General features: G+C 50.3%; 1 protein-coding gene across 1 annotated transcript; it reads right to left on the minus strand.

Moving 5' to 3' along the window:
- Positions 1 to 266: 266 nt before the first annotated feature.
- Positions 267 to 16,102, minus strand: SUGP1 (SURP and G patch domain containing 1; the record flags this gene model as incomplete). The annotated part of the gene is made up of 14 exons (XM_009867305.1): positions 267 to 293; positions 836 to 965; positions 2,367 to 2,512; positions 3,322 to 3,428; positions 3,542 to 3,719; positions 4,371 to 4,477; positions 9,405 to 9,565; positions 9,680 to 9,877; positions 11,625 to 11,748; positions 12,848 to 12,951; positions 13,286 to 13,409; positions 14,758 to 14,985; positions 15,416 to 15,519; positions 16,077 to 16,102. Coding segments are annotated over 14 exons (1,764 nt in total), but the record flags the coding sequence as incomplete, so codon positions are not given.
- Between the last annotated feature and the right edge of the window lie 5 nt (positions 16,103 to 16,107).

A 16,107-nucleotide genomic window follows, 5' to 3' on the forward strand; every position in this document is an offset into this window, starting at 1 on the left:
CTTCCCCTCTCAGCAGGGCTCCACGTGAGGATCCCTTCTCCCCTGCTCTCCCCTCTGCCCCGAATCCCACCCAGACACGGTTGTCCCGACACTCGAGCGCGTAGGGAGGGGGCTCGTCGGGCCCTTTCTTTCTGGGTGAAAGACGGGTGTCGGGACTTCAGCAAGTTTTACGATATTAGCAAATAAGAGAATGATAATGCAGTTTTATAACATTTCACGGTGAGATTACAACTCTTTCGAAAATACGTCGTCCCCCAAACCAATTTTCAGTAGTAAGGTCGTCGTGGGTTGTTCTGCAGGGAATGACAAGAGAAAATTAATCAGAAGTGCTGTCTTTGCAGAGCAATGAGCATCGGAGCTTAATTATCTGAAAAAGCCACTGAAACGTGACCTTTCTGACAGCGGAACCCGAGGTCTGCCCATCAAAAATTACAAGTGTAGCTTTCTAGGCGTGCTGGCACGCTGAACGCAAGAGGCAAATGCAAACTCACAAGCCTTTTGCAACAAGGAAAACAATTACTCAAAAGAAACCACGGTTCATGGACAAGCCATCCGCTTCGTTTGGATGCAGTGTCTATACAGGGTATATGCAGCAGATAATACTAAAAGCAAGAGCTTTTGTATTAAAAAAAAAAAGTCATAGCAAGGAAAACCTTGCACTCGTGGATGTTTTGGTAGCGATAATTTGATTCAGCGTGAGGAGAGAATCAAAGAGAAACTTTCACAGCGTTTGCTCTCTTGGCGAAGCACTAAAACACTCCCACCCTTACAAGATCGGCGCAGAAGCCTCAATGGATTCGTCACCGTGTCTGCTCTGGGTTGGGGACCACCTTACCAAAGGATTCGGTCGGAAGCGGTAGGCGAGCATCATCCGCTTACGGAACGCCTCGTACTCGTCGTCCTCCTTGGTTAGCTCGGCCGGACGATCGATGCCAAAACCAGCTCCGTCCACAGCGGTCGTTCCCCTGTTCAGAAAGAGGGCACAAAGGCTCCGAGGTGAGACGTGACGGATCACACCTTCCTCGTCACCACGCAGCCCCGCTGCCTCTCGCTGTCAGAGCTCGGAGCAGCAGCGTCGGGGAGCACGGGGCAGCATCACGCGGCGCGCGACACACCGCAACCGGCAGCCGATACCGAGCGGCTTTACGGCATCTGCCACGTTTCTACGTCGCCTTTCGGAAGCGGTGACACTCGCTATTGTCAGGGGGAAGAGGCAGCGTTGATGTGCGTTTGCTTAACCTTTGGCAAGCGCAGCAGAAATCCCATCTCCGCTTTGGCTCCCCCCCGCCGAGCGGTGCCCTGAGCTGTCAAAGTCCTGCCTCCTGTTCCTGTACCCCACAGCAGCCTGAGAGCGGGAGGAATTTCTTTCCGGCCGCAGTAGCACCTTCTTATCCGTTCTAAGAACATCAGAGATGGCAGAGGCCAAGCAAATCGCGACCCCTGTTCAACCCCACGATGGTTGTTTCTGAGCTTTGCTGTTTTGATCACAGCGATTCTTTATCGCGGGACGTGTTTGAACCGACAAGCGCGTTGCCAGAGAGATCTTCTCGTGAAAGGGAAGCAGAAGCGCTTTGCAGAGACACTTTCTGTTATGCAGTAAACAAACAACCGTTATTTCTAAAAGGATCAAATCCTAAAATAATCAGAGTATTTCCTATCCCAAATATTTGGTTTTGAACTTCAGCATATGTTACCAGCAGATGATCCACCCAAAGAGATGCTCATCTAGTTTTGGACAGAACTCTCAGAAAGCCTCCTAATGCAGGAAGCGTGATCAAATCTGAAAATTTCAGCACAGATCAGTGATGTCAAGCAATGCACGATCACACACCCAGCTCTCTGATCTGGACTGAAACATCTTTTAAGCAGAGGTCTAGCGGGAGCAAACGCTGGCGAGCGCTTTTCACCCCCAGCACACCAGGGATTAGCCAGCACAAGTGCTTCCGATGCAGAAGGCACGCTCTTTAATACTTAAACAAATTTATGACTTTAAAGACGTTACTTAATCCTCACATGCCCCGGGAAAGGTGGGGTGCAGACACGTCTTATCTTCACTTTATAGATGGGGAAGCCGGAGAGAAGGCAGCTCTCAGCAGAGCACGCTATGCAAGGTGAGACTAGAAACAAACTGCTCTTAGCTCAGATCACACCTCCCACCCGGGATAAAGGAACAGCGCCAGGCCGTGCTGGGGAGGGAACCCCAGAGAACTCAGAAATGATTTTTCTCCTTTGCTGCCATGATTCCACATTGTGTTAAGGTGATGAATTGTGGTCACGTTCGTCGCAGGTGCTGCCAGTAGGGCAGGAGCATCACTTACCAGCCCAAGAGGAACAGACTAAAACAACAGAAGAAGAACTCCGCTTACTTGCTGACTGGGTTTTTAATCCCCTGCCCGTCTGAGCCAAGGCCCTCGCCTTCCTTCCAGCCCATCTTCATCAGCATTTGATAACCGATGTTTTCCACAGTCAGTTTGAACTCCTTGTATTCAGAATAATCTGGCTCGCGTCCTTCCTGCAGAGACACAGACGGTAGCATCGGGTTGGTTTTTTTTATACACCCACCTTTGTGGGTCAGAGGAGGGGAGAAAACCAGCTTTAGCTCCTCAGAGTTAGGCTGGTTCTGCGGAACAATTAATAACTAGGCCCATTCCTTGAGATTCCAGTTCTGTGCCGCCACGGAGAAGAAAACAGGAAAAGATAAAGCCCTGCACAGCCCCATAATCTGCAAGAAGCAGGGAATGTTACTGGGAGATTAAGCCACGAAACATTTAGCTCCTGAATTTAAAGCTGCTCACTGGATCAAGCTTCAGACACGGTTCTTATTGAAGCCAGGATCTCCAGGGAACATCAGACCCCATGCTGGCGACATGAAAACATTACGGGGGATGCGCCAGCATCAAGAAGTTCTGCAGTTTAGGAAGAATTGGCAGGTATTGAAGTGCTTTGCATAAGCTTTTTGTAGGCTTTCTATTTTCACTTTACCGCAATCACCTGGATAAAAATTCAGATTTTCCTTGCTTGGCATCAGCAACCACTTATCCAAACCAGGAACAGCAGAGGAGCGGTGGGGACTTTGACAGGCTTGTCTATGGTTTCAGCTAACCCTCAAACACCGTCCCGACAGTCTGCTCTCTGATTTGCTACAGCCATTTCTCTGCAAGGAGCAAAAATCCTAACGCCTCATTTCCTCCAGAGCTCCCAGAAGTACCTCAAGGCCAGCAGGCAGCTAACTGCTGGGGAAAAGGGCTACGCACGCTCGAGATCTTCCCCTCACTGCCAGGGGACAAGCGCAAAGCCGTGCCACCGCCTCTGCTATTTCACCTTCAACGCCTTGAAGGTCTCCATGAATTTCTCCAGCTCGTCGGGTGGAAGAAAGTCTCCGATGAAATGTTTCCCTCTGCCCATCTGGGTGAGCTGCTCGGCCCACTCTGCCCAAGACACAGAGGAGAGAAAACAGCAATCACGCGGTGCTCCGCTGGGGATTGCAGAGGGTTTGGAGCCTCACGGCAACGCAGGGTTATTTCCCCTGCTCCCGACGCACCTCGCGTCTTATCCATCTCCATGCGCCGCAGCTGGTGCTCCCACGTCCCCAGCTCGCTGTCCACCTCCTCGTCGCTGTCGTAGCCGTGTTGGTGCTGCTGAATCGCTTTTTCCCACATCATCTGCATCTCCTGCATGGCTCGCTTGTGCTTCATGATCATATCGTACATCTGCTGCATCTGGGGGTGGGAGGGGAGAAGAGACACGACGGCTCGGTGAGACAACCCCTTCGTGGGCAGCAGAGCCTGCCCGAGGCTCGCAGCGCTCTGCGGCAGCGCCCGCCCCGCAGAAACCAGGTTACGGCAATTATGAATCCCAAGGGGCAGCGCCGCCGCCGGATCTCGGCTGCTCGCTCCTCGGCTCAAACACGGGAGCGTTACGTGCTGGTTCCTCTGACACAGGCACCTCGATACCAGCACCCAGGAGTGCTGCCACCCCCCCGAGCCCCACGCAGCTCCGAGATCGCCCTTGTGTTCTGCCACAACCCAGCTCCTCTCTCGTTCCCCAGGAGCTTACGGGTATTTGCTCGCCTCCCCCTCACTGCCGAAGCAACGCAAAACCAGCTGCAGCTGCGACACAACAGACCTGACAGATTTTGGGTTTTAGTTTGGCAGGACAGCAGTTGGCTGGCTTAATTCAAATTCCCCAAAGTACTCTAATATTTCTGCTGACTGCAGCATCACATGATTCTCAGGCATTCAGCACAAATCCTAGAGATTTATTTGTGGGCCACCGGGAAAGTTTCTTTGCTGTCTCCCCCATCCATTTTCCCATCTAAGCCAGCCACGCTGCAACACAAGGTGAATTCGGAAATCGTTTCAGGGCATTACCTCCTGCTGCTCCTTCAGCTGCTTCTTCTGGGCTTCGGAGAGCTCGGTCACACCCACCAAACCAACCGGTTTCCCTTTTTCATAACCAAGACCCTTGAGGTCCTGAACTGTAACAAGCAGACGTTAAAAGACTTTCAAAAATCTGACACAGCTGCCGAGAACCGTATCTTGAGATCCCCCGCGATGAAGTTTTACACATGGTTCCAGCATCAAGACACTCGGCTGGAGTGGGACCGAGGAACCCCAGGAGCAGGCAAGCTGCTGGGTCGCACCTCGTGGCCCCCCCAAGCTCAGGGAATTCCCTCACCCAGCCCAAGGCTCTGCCTGGAAAGCGTCAGCGGGCTCGCGAACCACGTCTCACACCCTCGGAGGTCACAATCTGCTCCGTCACGCTTTAAAAAAACCCCATTCCTCCTCAAGATTAATTCTCCTCATCAGGGTTCCTCATGAACTGCAGCCACTGCACAGAGCGACACTTAATTATCGGGAATTGAGTCACGAGCAGCTCCGAGCCCGTCAGCGTTATTGTCCAACCTGCACACGTCAGTGCCTGCTGATCGCTGTGTAAACAGCAACTCCATTCAAAATGAAGAGCAAACGACCACATTAGAGTGAAGACACGAGCATTATGCTGCTTTTGGAAGGCGCCATTCCCCGAGGAGATTTCAGTTTCTAATCCACAGGCTGAAGAGCAGCGCTGCCAGGGACGCTGGCCCTGCTGCTTTCGAAGCCTCTGTGCGACAATCCCGCTGACGTCTCCTCCTTTTTCTGCAGCGTCCCCTTTTGGAAAGCTCCTCCTTTGGAATGGTTTTTGCTGTTTTATCAGCTAAGCCCTGAAATTAGATATTAACATCTATCTGGGCAGGGCACCTACCGATTTAAAATGACCATAGAGCGCTCTGAGTTCAAAGGGCAAGTTAAAGGAAAGAGGGAGGGGAGGGAAGGGAAGCCCGTTTGTCATCGAAAGCAACAGAAACACTGCTGGGGCTGCAAGAAAGATCTACAGCGGAGATTGCCTTGCAAACTTGGGTCCTCTCTATCTGGCAGGGCTGGCAGCTTCCCTCTAAAGCACCTCAGAGCTAAAGATCCCCACAATTAAATATTGAAGGGATTAAAAGAAGACCCACAACCGCGCTCGAAAGCACGCTGCATTTTTCAAGACAAGGAAAAGCATTTCTTCCTAATGACTGCAAAAAGCCTCCATTTGAATGTAAGTCCAGACCACGGTTAAATTACGCTCCATTAATTATTCATTATCTATTAATTATGAAGCCCGATAATAATAGGATCATTGTTCATGACACCAAATGTCTCCACAGTATGCTAATTAGGCCCCAGGGGTCAGCTTCTCCCTTCCTCTTGCTCGAACTCGGGGGCAATCGATCTGAGCACTCTCATCTGCCCTCCTTCCCCGCGGGCCTTCGGCCGAGCAACCCCACGGAAGCGGCTTCCGAAGCTCCAGCCTCCCAAGAACCCAAAACCAGCGCGGCCGCCATCCCTCGCGCAGCTCCAGCCTCTGCACGCTCGCCCCAGCGCTGGGAAGAGTCATGTAAAACACCGCAAGAGGTTTTTCCAAAAGGAGGGAAGGTGAGAAGCCGCGTTATGCCGGGCCGGGTGCTCGGAGTTGCGCTCTCAGCTCCCAAGAAATAAGAACAAACAGAAAAATAAGCCTATGAACTGCCCGATTTCTTTCTCAGAGAGAACAGAGATGTGGAAACAGGCTGGAGGAACACACTGCGCTAAGAAGGATCTGGTGCCAAAGGGCACTCCGGCATCAGCCCTGGTCCAGGATTCCCCTCCTGTCCCTGGGCAGGGGAAAGCTTTCTCCGAATGGGCCGAGGAAGACTCTCTGCCCTTCACAGAGGTCGGCAGCTCTCTGGCTCAGTTCTCAATTGCATAAACACTCCGGCTACGAGCCAGGCACGGCTCTGGAGGCCCCGCGAGCTGGTGGCTTGCCAGCATATATAACCACCTTAAAGGAGAAAGGTGAGGCCGTGGCATCTTCTTTTACTTCCCAGAAAGCACAAGCCACTAAAACTACTGCTGAAACTACAGCAGGTGTGTCTGACTGCTCTGGGACCTTGCAGGCTTTCCGCCGAGAGAGGCTGAGAGAGGCTGAAAGTCATTGCAGAACTTCAGCTGGGAGAGATTTTTTTGCAGGCTCGTCCCAAAGCATCACAACACAGGCAAAGCCGAGAGAAAAAAGCAAAGCTCCACCCCAAGTCCACATCTGAAGACAGACAAGTCTAGTCATAAATAAAGATCAGTCAATTAATTTGCATAAAAATAGGTAAGATTTAGAAGTTCTTTACACTGGTCTAGCACCAGGCAAATGTTCTGCAAAAGATAAGGGGACGCTTCTCAGTCTCATGTTCAGCAGAAAAAAAAAGAAAAATACTTTTTTTTTTTTTTCCTTGAATGACATCAGCTTTGCCTACAGGGTTAATGGTGCAGTCTGTCTGCAGCATTGGCAGAAGACTACCTGAAGGTTTATCCCTTTCTCACACGCCCAAAGAAGAGCTTGTTACGAGAGAAGCGAACGTCCTTTAAGGACAGCAGGAGAAATCCCAATACAGAATTGCCTGATTATTTTTATTTCCTCCATACTCGGAAGATCTTAACTCAATTAAAAGCAGTAAGACCCCAACGAATCCAATACCCAAGTTCTAATGACAGCCTCCAATTTCCCATTAGTCCACCGAGTTCACTAATCACAGCATCTCTCCCCTGTTCAGCTTTTCAGATGTATTAGTCCCTGCAGGACGTATGCAGTTACACGTATCGATACCCAGACATTTAAGGAGCCTTGTTTCTGTCCAGAAGAGCTACAATTCCTTCTCTCCACGATACTGATTTATTACTAAGAGCAGACAAGTAAAGAGTCACAACAGTCCTCTGCTAATTCCAAAACAATTGCTAAAGGATAAAGGACTAAGACGTAGATATTTAGGTCCCAAAGCACACTGTGCGACTCCAGCCTTCCCCAGGACCGGGGCTGTAATCTGGAATTTTCCTCACCTGTCAGGTTGAAGATGTTAATTCTAAAAAGGGATTAGTCCATCTGAACTGATAAAAAAAACAAAAAAAAAAATCCTTCCCCCTGCAGAGCATTAACAGCGCATTACCGGTTGATTTGTTATGCCTGGCAAATTGTTTGCTGTCCTTTTCTTCGACTTGACACAAAGCCCTGCAGAAAGTGAGCATGACCACAAGGAGCACGTCCCTTGTCTAATTAAGGGGAGGCTAAAGGCACCCGGGGAGGTTTCGGTGGGAAGCTGCTGGAACGAGCACACAGATACCCCCGCAGCCCCGCTCGCTGCAGCAGGAGGTATTAAGATGGAATCTGACGCTTGTTTTGAAAGCGCTTGCCCAGCTTCATCATCGAAGGTTCATTACTGTCTGTAAGAAAAAAAATAAAGAAAAAAAACCAACCCAAAACTCCAGAGGTACAAAACCTGGAAAGGCTTTTGCATCTGATTTCGGCCTTACTCTGAGCAGCAATTCAAGGTCAAATGAATAAACTGCTCAGGTTGCTGCCTCGTCCTGCCCAGCCGAGATGTAAGGCCAGGGCGTCCGTGCTGGGCTGCCATCAGAAGGCAGAAGCCCACAGGAACTCCTCCTCCTCTGCATCTGACGAGCTGGATTGGGAGATAATTCCGTCCTTCCCTCTCGACCTCGGCAAAACCAACAAGTCCCACAGCACCCACAGCCAACCCTGCACCTCACCCCACCCTGAGAATCAAAGCTACGGAGGGGTCGGCAATTATCTCCTCTCAAACCCAGGGACTTGCTGGGGCAACGAATAATACAGGGTGACCACACATGGAGAATTACCCGTGGTCTCTCCCCGCAGCTCAGAAAATGACACCTTGTTTTTCTGTTACTGGTCCCATTTCATCTGTTCTGCTTTCGCATTTTGAAAACGGTCCTTACTGGGACAAGCACTTATTACTTTTCCTGTGACTCCAGTCTCGTTCTATTAATGTTTTCAGTTTGCCGACTGTCTTATCTTACATCTTCTCTTTCTCGTTTTCACATCCTTTCCCCTGCACCACACTAATTGGCCAAAGGATTCCAAGCTGGCACCTGAAACGCCTGCATCCACCTGCTGTCCTCGAGTGACTCCATCTCTGTGTGTAGCCCCAACAGCCTCATTCCACGGCCGCACACGCACAGAGGGCCTCAACCCCTCTGCGAGCTCCCCACAAGGGCCTCAGCTGGAAGAATTCACTTCCAACTCGAAGCAAGCTGCACCCCCTGGGTGAACTCAGCAGGTGAAGTCGCGGGAGCGCGAGCTGAACAAGGACTGCGAGCGCCGCCCGTCATCGAATGAACCGAAACGGGTATAAATTGGAAGTGGAAGACACGCGCCCGCCAGCCCTTGGGGAACAGCTCTTCCCATTTAGCCTTCTGATCAGCGAGAGCGCGATGGAAGAGCTGCCCAGGGATTTTACCCTACGGGTGAACTCAGCAGGTGAAGTCGCGGGAGCGCGAGCTGAACAAGGACTGCGAGCGCCGCCCGTCATCGAATGAACCGAAACGGGTATAAATTGGAAGTGGAAGACACGCGCCCGCCAGCCCTTGGGGAACAGCTCTTCCCATTTAGCCTTCTGATCAGCGAGAGCGCGATGGAAGAGCTGCCCAGGGATTTTACCCTACCACGGGGAATAAGCGCAGTTCAGCCTTTGATATTTGGTTCCTGACACTCTCCTCCTGAAGTGAAATAGCTCTAAAGAGTGTAGAGGCTGAGGCTGTAATGAGCTAGAGCACAGCAGGGTTTTCAGATAGCTGGAAAACGATAAGATCCAATCCCTGGCGTCTGCGAGATAAAGTGGTTTATCTGGGTTTCCACACAGGGGAGAGGTAGCTGCTAGATCCAGCTGAAAGATTGGGGGCTGGTGACCAAGGAGATTACAACGAGAGATAAGACTTGCTGGCGTTTCTGTGTACAAAGCCAGCTGTGCTAAGGCAGAACGCGCTCCCCAGGAAAAGAAAAAAATACAGTTATTTGACACAACACACAGACCCGCTGACCTGAAAGAGGGGACGGAGAATCCAGCTGTTGGACGAGCTGCGGGAGGGGCAATTCCACCTTGTCCTCCTCCGGCCCCCACCTGCTCTTCCGCTTCTTTTTAGTTGTGCCTGTGGCTGTGGCAGGCCGCGCGTGACGAGTCGTGGAGGACGACGGTGAAGGTGAGGGCAGGGATGAGGGCACAGGCAAGGGCGAGGGAAAGGGCAGGGGCAAAGCCGAGGGAACAGGCAGGGGCAAGGCTGGAGGAACGGGCAGGGGCAAAGGCAAAGGTGAGGGAACGGGCAAAGGCAAAGGTGAAGGCAAGGGCAAAGAGGGCAAGGACAAAGGTGACGGTGACGCCTCAGGACTGGTCTTCCTCTTCAGGCTGGGCTCCACAGGCAAGGGGGCGCCCCCGGCGCTGGTTTTGGCCTTACGGAACTCCTCCAGCTTCTGCCGGTAATACTTGTAGCCTTTGCTGTTTGGCTCATATAAAAACCTAGGGAATAAAATTAAAAAACAAAAATAAAGTTTAGATGTACCAGTTACGCGCAGGGGTTGGATGCAGCAGAATTTGTTTTCCTGCGAGGCTCTTCTTGCACAACCATCCTTCCCCCACAGCTTCCTTGCTCTCCAGCACCATCCTGCGTGGATGTGTGCGCAGTGCAGGGCTCCGCCTGCTCCGGAGAGGTCAGGCTGCGAGCCTTTGGGATTGGGAAGCCTATTTCCCACCCATGAGGCAGCCACAGCTATTTCTGGGTTGCCAAATAAAGGCATAGTGCTAAAAACAAAAAAAGAAGAGTCGCGTTACATGTGTGGAAAGGCAAATTCCCTCAGAATGTACCTGCCCTTCCTGCTTTTGGAAAAACTGCGAGGGCTGCTCCACAGCACGCTGGCTTTAAGCTCAAGAGAAGAAAACAAAAGGTTCAGGTCTTACCCTGGGGAACGGCAAACCACTGCCCAAAGAAACTGCTCCCAAGCTCTCTATTCAAGAGTGAAGCGTTGACATTGCCAGTCTGCTTAATTACACCGCGACTCTTCCTTCTGCTCCCTCATACCCAAAAACCCCATCACTTGATTTGCCACCCCTTCCAGAAACAGGCGTCTCTGACCTTCTGGGTAAAACAGAACTCCTTAGTCTCTGTGGCAAGAACACGAACAAACCCTCTCGCAGGGGGTTTGAAATCAATTGATGCAGTCATGTTTGTTACAAACACGTGAGCTTTTCAGACTCCCTTTAGTTTAAATATTTTACACAGAAAACCTCGCTTTCCCTAACTCCTCTACAATCCTCCCTTTTCAGAGGACCAGTTTAACACTGGTGTGACCTCTCCTGGGACAGCGCCTGCTCCCACAAGAAAACCCAAAAGGTGACAGGGGCCTTTCCCACCTATTGCTGCACAAAACACAAACAGTTCTCTGCTGTGTTTTAAAATTCACTAAATGTGGTCGTGTATCCCTCCACTTGAAGAACAGCATTAAGGATTGCTTCAGGACCTAGAGGAGGGCAGGACAGGGTCGACAAAATCCAGCCAGAGGAGGCTGTGTTTAGCTCGATCGCGCTCAGGTGGGATCCCAGCAGCGGTTTAAAGTAAATACTGAAGCAGCTCAGACATTAGAGCATCTGTCTAATGTAATTCACAGCCCCGGGGGAGCCCCCCAGAGAGCCTGAAAGCAGTCAATAAAACACCAAAATATCAGCAACAAGAAGAAGGCTGGCTGAGCCCCGCTTCCCTGCCAGGGAACGCACCAAATTGTTTGTAAGAGCAGAAAAATGAAACCCGGATGAGGCCAAAGGGAGGCATTAAACAGCTGTCAGTGAGCACCAGAGAGAACAACTCGCATCTGAAAGGCTGAGGCAGAGATTCCAAAGGGGGATCTAACGGCGAAGGAGAGCCACGCGCACGTTAGTGAGGATGTTGTGGAAAGAGCAAGCCAGGAAATTAATTGGGCAGCAGCAGGATGGGGCCTCGCACCAAAACACAGCTACGGGGAGAAGTATAAAGGTTCGAATTGTACGAACAGAAAGCAGGTGAGGAAGGGCAGCAGCTGTGAGTTCAGGAGGGAAAGCGAATCGATCCCGCTCTCTCCGAATCTTGTTTTAAACTGTGGAGCTCAAGAACGTCAAAGCAGCAGCACCGCGGAAGCGTGCCGCCCTCGCAACTTCAGATTTAACGCACCCTCATCTGTCATTTCCCCTTAAAAAAAAAAAAAAAAAGACCAGACCCATGGGTTTCTTCCCTTACCTGAAAGCGGGGTTCTCTCGGTTGTTCTGCAAGGCGATAGCTTCCACCTCGGGACCCCCGTCCGCTACGAACCTGGCGAGTTTCTCAGCAGAGTTCTTTGTCTCTTCGTCGTCTGGGGGTGAAACTTTAAGCAGGCTGTCAGTACTGGGCCCAACTCACACAAGCAACAGTCAAAGCCTATCTGTTCTAAGAACCCCAAGAGCAGAATGAGGGCAAAAGGTCGAGTTTAATTTTTAAGAAATGTTTACATGTCAACAGTCATAAGAGTTTACATCCCCCCCAAACCCCCACAATATTTCGTAAGGTTGTACGAGAGTAAGGAGAGCAGCGTCCTCTGCACCAGGAGCTACTCGAGAGGAGACGAACTCGCAAACGAGCTTTTATCTTCAAAGATGTTTCTCTCTCTACCACAGAGGAAGTTTCTTCCCCACGTCAGGAACTTTTCCACAGGGTTACACCTTGCAATTATCTCTAGTTAAAGGCTTTGCCACTGACGGCCCGAGGAGCTGTGGGAAGGTCTTAGAGAAAGTGGAGAAACCACTCGCACCTGCTGTCGCTGCACAGAGCTGCTGCCCAGCTTAGGGGAAGGCTGTGGGACGGGGGAAATTCTCCACAGAACAGTCCCAATCCTCACCTGGAAGAAGTGGCTACTGCAGCCTTCGCCCGAAAGTCCAGAGAAAGCTCTGATTGTTAATATTTCGAGCCTATTTCATGTTTATAAGGAGCCAGGCAAATACATTATTTAGCCACGGCAGCAAGGATTAACGCCCCAAGCAGAAAATAAAAGCTTCAGATAAGGAAACGGCAGCAGAAATGAGGATTGCCTTCAAACAGACAAACACACCAGCCAGCCGTTTTAATTTGTAATTACAGGTAAGAACATATGAGAAAAAGCACTTCTCTAAATGCATTTTCAGGGCCGAAACACTTTCTGGAATGGAGAAATACGAGGAAAATCTCTTCCAAGAGCCCTTTCTGTGGAGCACAGCGGAGCGTGCTGCGGGCTTGGGAAACGATCTCTTTGGCACAAGAGCTCGATGCCATCACGGTGATGTTTGATCGCCATCTCCTTCCATTCTGAAATTTTATTTATAGGCAGCAGACTGACAGCCAAACACCCAGGCTAACCGTTTCCAGAACGGATGTAACAAGCAGTTCCAGAAAGCAAAGAAGTCAAATTTGACCTGTGCGACTCCTGTTCTCCAGATCCCAGCCTTAATTACCTTTTTGAGAAGAGGATGCCTGAGAACTTTCATTCTCTTTTCTTATCTCTGCCACTTTCTTTCTGTAGTAAAGGAATTCTCTGCTGTTCTTATCATGCAAAAACCTAGGGCGGAGATGGAGGGAAGAAGGGCAAAAAAATACGCATCAGCAACAACCCTGCAAACATCGCTGCTCCGGGATATAAATAGCTCAAGCCAAAAAAACCCCACAGAATAGATAAATTAAGCAAGATGTGGATTCCAAAGCCTTCAGCCTCTGTAAATACATACGGCTTTAAGGACTGGCGCCCACACTTTTTGCGTCACTTGAAGGCAAATGAGTAATTGTCTGCTCTGATATAGGAGGGAATCCTCCGTCAGTGGAGACACAACCAGCCCCGAGCTGGGGTCCAGCACCCCCCCGTGCTTTTGGAAGACAAGATTTATCGCCCCACTTACGAAAAAGCTGGGTTATCCTTGTAGTCTTCCATAGCCACCTTCTCTAACTCGGGTCCCCCTTCAGCGATGAACCTAGCCAGCTTTTCCACCACTTGTCGGGTCTCCGCATCCTCTGGGGGTAAAACTTTAAGCAGGCTGTCAGTACTGGGGTTCAACTCACACACCAAACAGGCAACAGGTACATTACTTCTAAGAACCACGGCGGCAGACAAAAGTAGAAGGGGAACGGGAAGAAAAAGGATGAGACGAAAGCCGTAGAAATCACAAGCCCGAGGTTATCGTCAGCCTCTGCGCTCCCCTAAGCGGGAAGTCAGCGCTCTGGCTCGATTACTCCTGCAGGACACGTTCTGGGGGAACCGAATGCAGGGCAGCAATAATCTGGGCAGAGCACGCAGGAGTGGAGTTGCCCACCCTGATCTAGACCAGATTTGAACCCGTGAGGTTTAAACGAAGGGTCCATCTGTGTCTTCATTCTCTAAAGCCAGTGGCTCTTTCTCACACTCCTTCACACTTTGGTCCCGACGTACTCAGATCACGCCTTTATAAATCCCACCAGCAACAGTTAAGACATGGTTTTGTAAACATATAATGAAATTAATTATGACACAAAGCTCACTGTGACTTATTTAGCAACTCCAATCTAATTTTATACTCGATTAACGTGCACGCATGAAATTCGGATTATTAGGCAAATCTGCCTCCTGGCTTCCTGGCCGAGGTTATCCAGCTAAATCGGGTTATTTAAGCGCTGCAGTATTTTTTGTTGCTTTTCTACCCCACTTAAAGCAGTCAGGACCTAGAGGTGAGATTTTTTCTAACGAAACTTTGAAAAGAGGCAGGAACTTTGATTTCACCCGACCATAGTTCTGTGCCCAACACGTCATCTCGAGTATTAACGCACACAATTCTTCCCCCTAGAGGCCACATTCAGAGTGAGGACTTTTCATTTTCTGTCATTTAACAAACTCAGATTCCACTTGAAATACAAACATTGCATCTATACATTTACTACAAAACAGGCGTAATGTGTTTCAGTTGTACAAAAAGCAGAATTCTTACGACTGGCGACCGACCAAGCTCCACTACAAGTCGACCGCGTTTCTTCCCCACATGCGATTTTCACAGACTTACAGGCTGCTCAAGCACTTGCTTTGAGAACTCTGAGAAAATGAACCTTCCCAGGCACAAACCAGACTCAGTCTAAGTAGGTCGGGTGCCCCATCTCCCAAACAGAGCTCAGGCTGGAGCAGGAATCTCTTAGCAGCGCTCAGTTCTCCGCTTCCCTGGCTTTGGAGGAGCCCACCAGCGTTAACTGGTGGCATTTATAGGCTCACGATGCACAAGCCCGCCCTAAGAGCACAAATCCCCAGCCTAAGGGTGAAAAAAAAACCCACCCCAACCCTCTGCTGGGGAAGAAACCTCCCTAGGGCAAGCGGACCCGCACCCCAACCGCAGCACGAGGTGTCATTTACCTTTAATTTCCAACCACTGCTCATAATCTTCCTCCTCATCTTCGTCGGGCGACTGAAACACACTGAGGCGGTTAACGACCGGGCTCTGTTTGGAATGGGAGTAGTTCTTCGCTTGGTGCAACATGCTGCTCAGGACCTGCCCGGGCCGCTTCCCAAAGAGCAACGGCTTCTTCCCGACACCCGGCGCGGAAGCGTTTGCCGAGTTATTAGTAGAACTTGGGGGAGGTTCTTCGAAAAAAAAATGAGGGGAAGGGGGTCGGGGGGGCGAAAATAATTCCTGCGCATCCTTACTGTTTGCATCTCAGAAGGTTATAAAGAACAACTCTGGTAACAGCTAAAACAGAGCACTAGTGGGAGAGTAAGTTGAAGGTGCCGATTGATTAATAAAATTAAAGCTGTGATGGCTTTTATTTATTTTTAAAGAGAGATTCAAGCTTGAAGAGATGTGCTTGTCTTTACAACACCTACGCAGAGGGGGAAAACCGGCAAACCTCCCTCTCAGGGAAAGGCTTTAATCCGTATTTAAAGGGGTCATCATTGCTTTAGAACTTACTCACACAGGGAACAGCTCATAGCGGGGTTTCTAAAGAGAACAGCTCACACAAAGCCGGGATCGCCAGGAGAAGGGAGTCCTCCTGCCTCTCAGAAATCCACCTACCAGTACTTGACTTTTCCTTCTGCAGCTTGAGAAACTGCTGGAGGAAACTGCCATCGTTAACAAACTTGTTGGAAACGCAGGCTTCGTTGTCAGCGCCGTCGTCTCTAAACACAGAAAGGAAAGCGGGTGATGGGACTCATCGTCCTCCCTGGTCCCCCTCGCACACGTTTATTTTGAAGAGAAGGCAAGAAAAAAACACACCAGCAGCTACAAACCGCTTTCATCTAAGGGTGAAAACACATCCAGCTCGTCACAAAGCACAACAACAGTTCTTACCCACTCTCCACCTGGCTTGGTTACTGCTCCGTGGAAACGCGATTTCCACGTGCTCTGTTACACTTCCCAGAACCCCAGGCCCACGGTCAACTGCAGAACTGTGCCAGCTCTTAGGACTCACAAACATAAGGCAGGGAGCAAACAGGGGGCAGACAGAGGCGTCATAATGCCCTGTTAAGACTGTTGTTAGCATCTATCTGTTCTAGCTAGTTTCTGGGAAATCTGGCTGGATCAATTAAGGCACAAGAATCCTACCCTAACCTTTACTTAATTAGCAATTTCAGCTTTTCAATATTTCCCTTTAAGCGCAAGAGCTTTGTGAAGCTCGTCTCTTGACCAAAGTGCCCCTTTCCTCCCACCCAAATGCCACCCAAACCACACGTACTCTCCAAACAGAGGCAGCTGCTGGATGCTCA

This window comes from Apaloderma vittatum, unplaced genomic scaffold, assembly GCF_000703405.1.
Source record: "Apaloderma vittatum isolate BGI_N311 unplaced genomic scaffold, ASM70340v1 scaffold35383, whole genome shotgun sequence".
NCBI lineage: Eukaryota > Metazoa > Chordata > Aves > Trogoniformes > Trogonidae > Apaloderma > Apaloderma vittatum.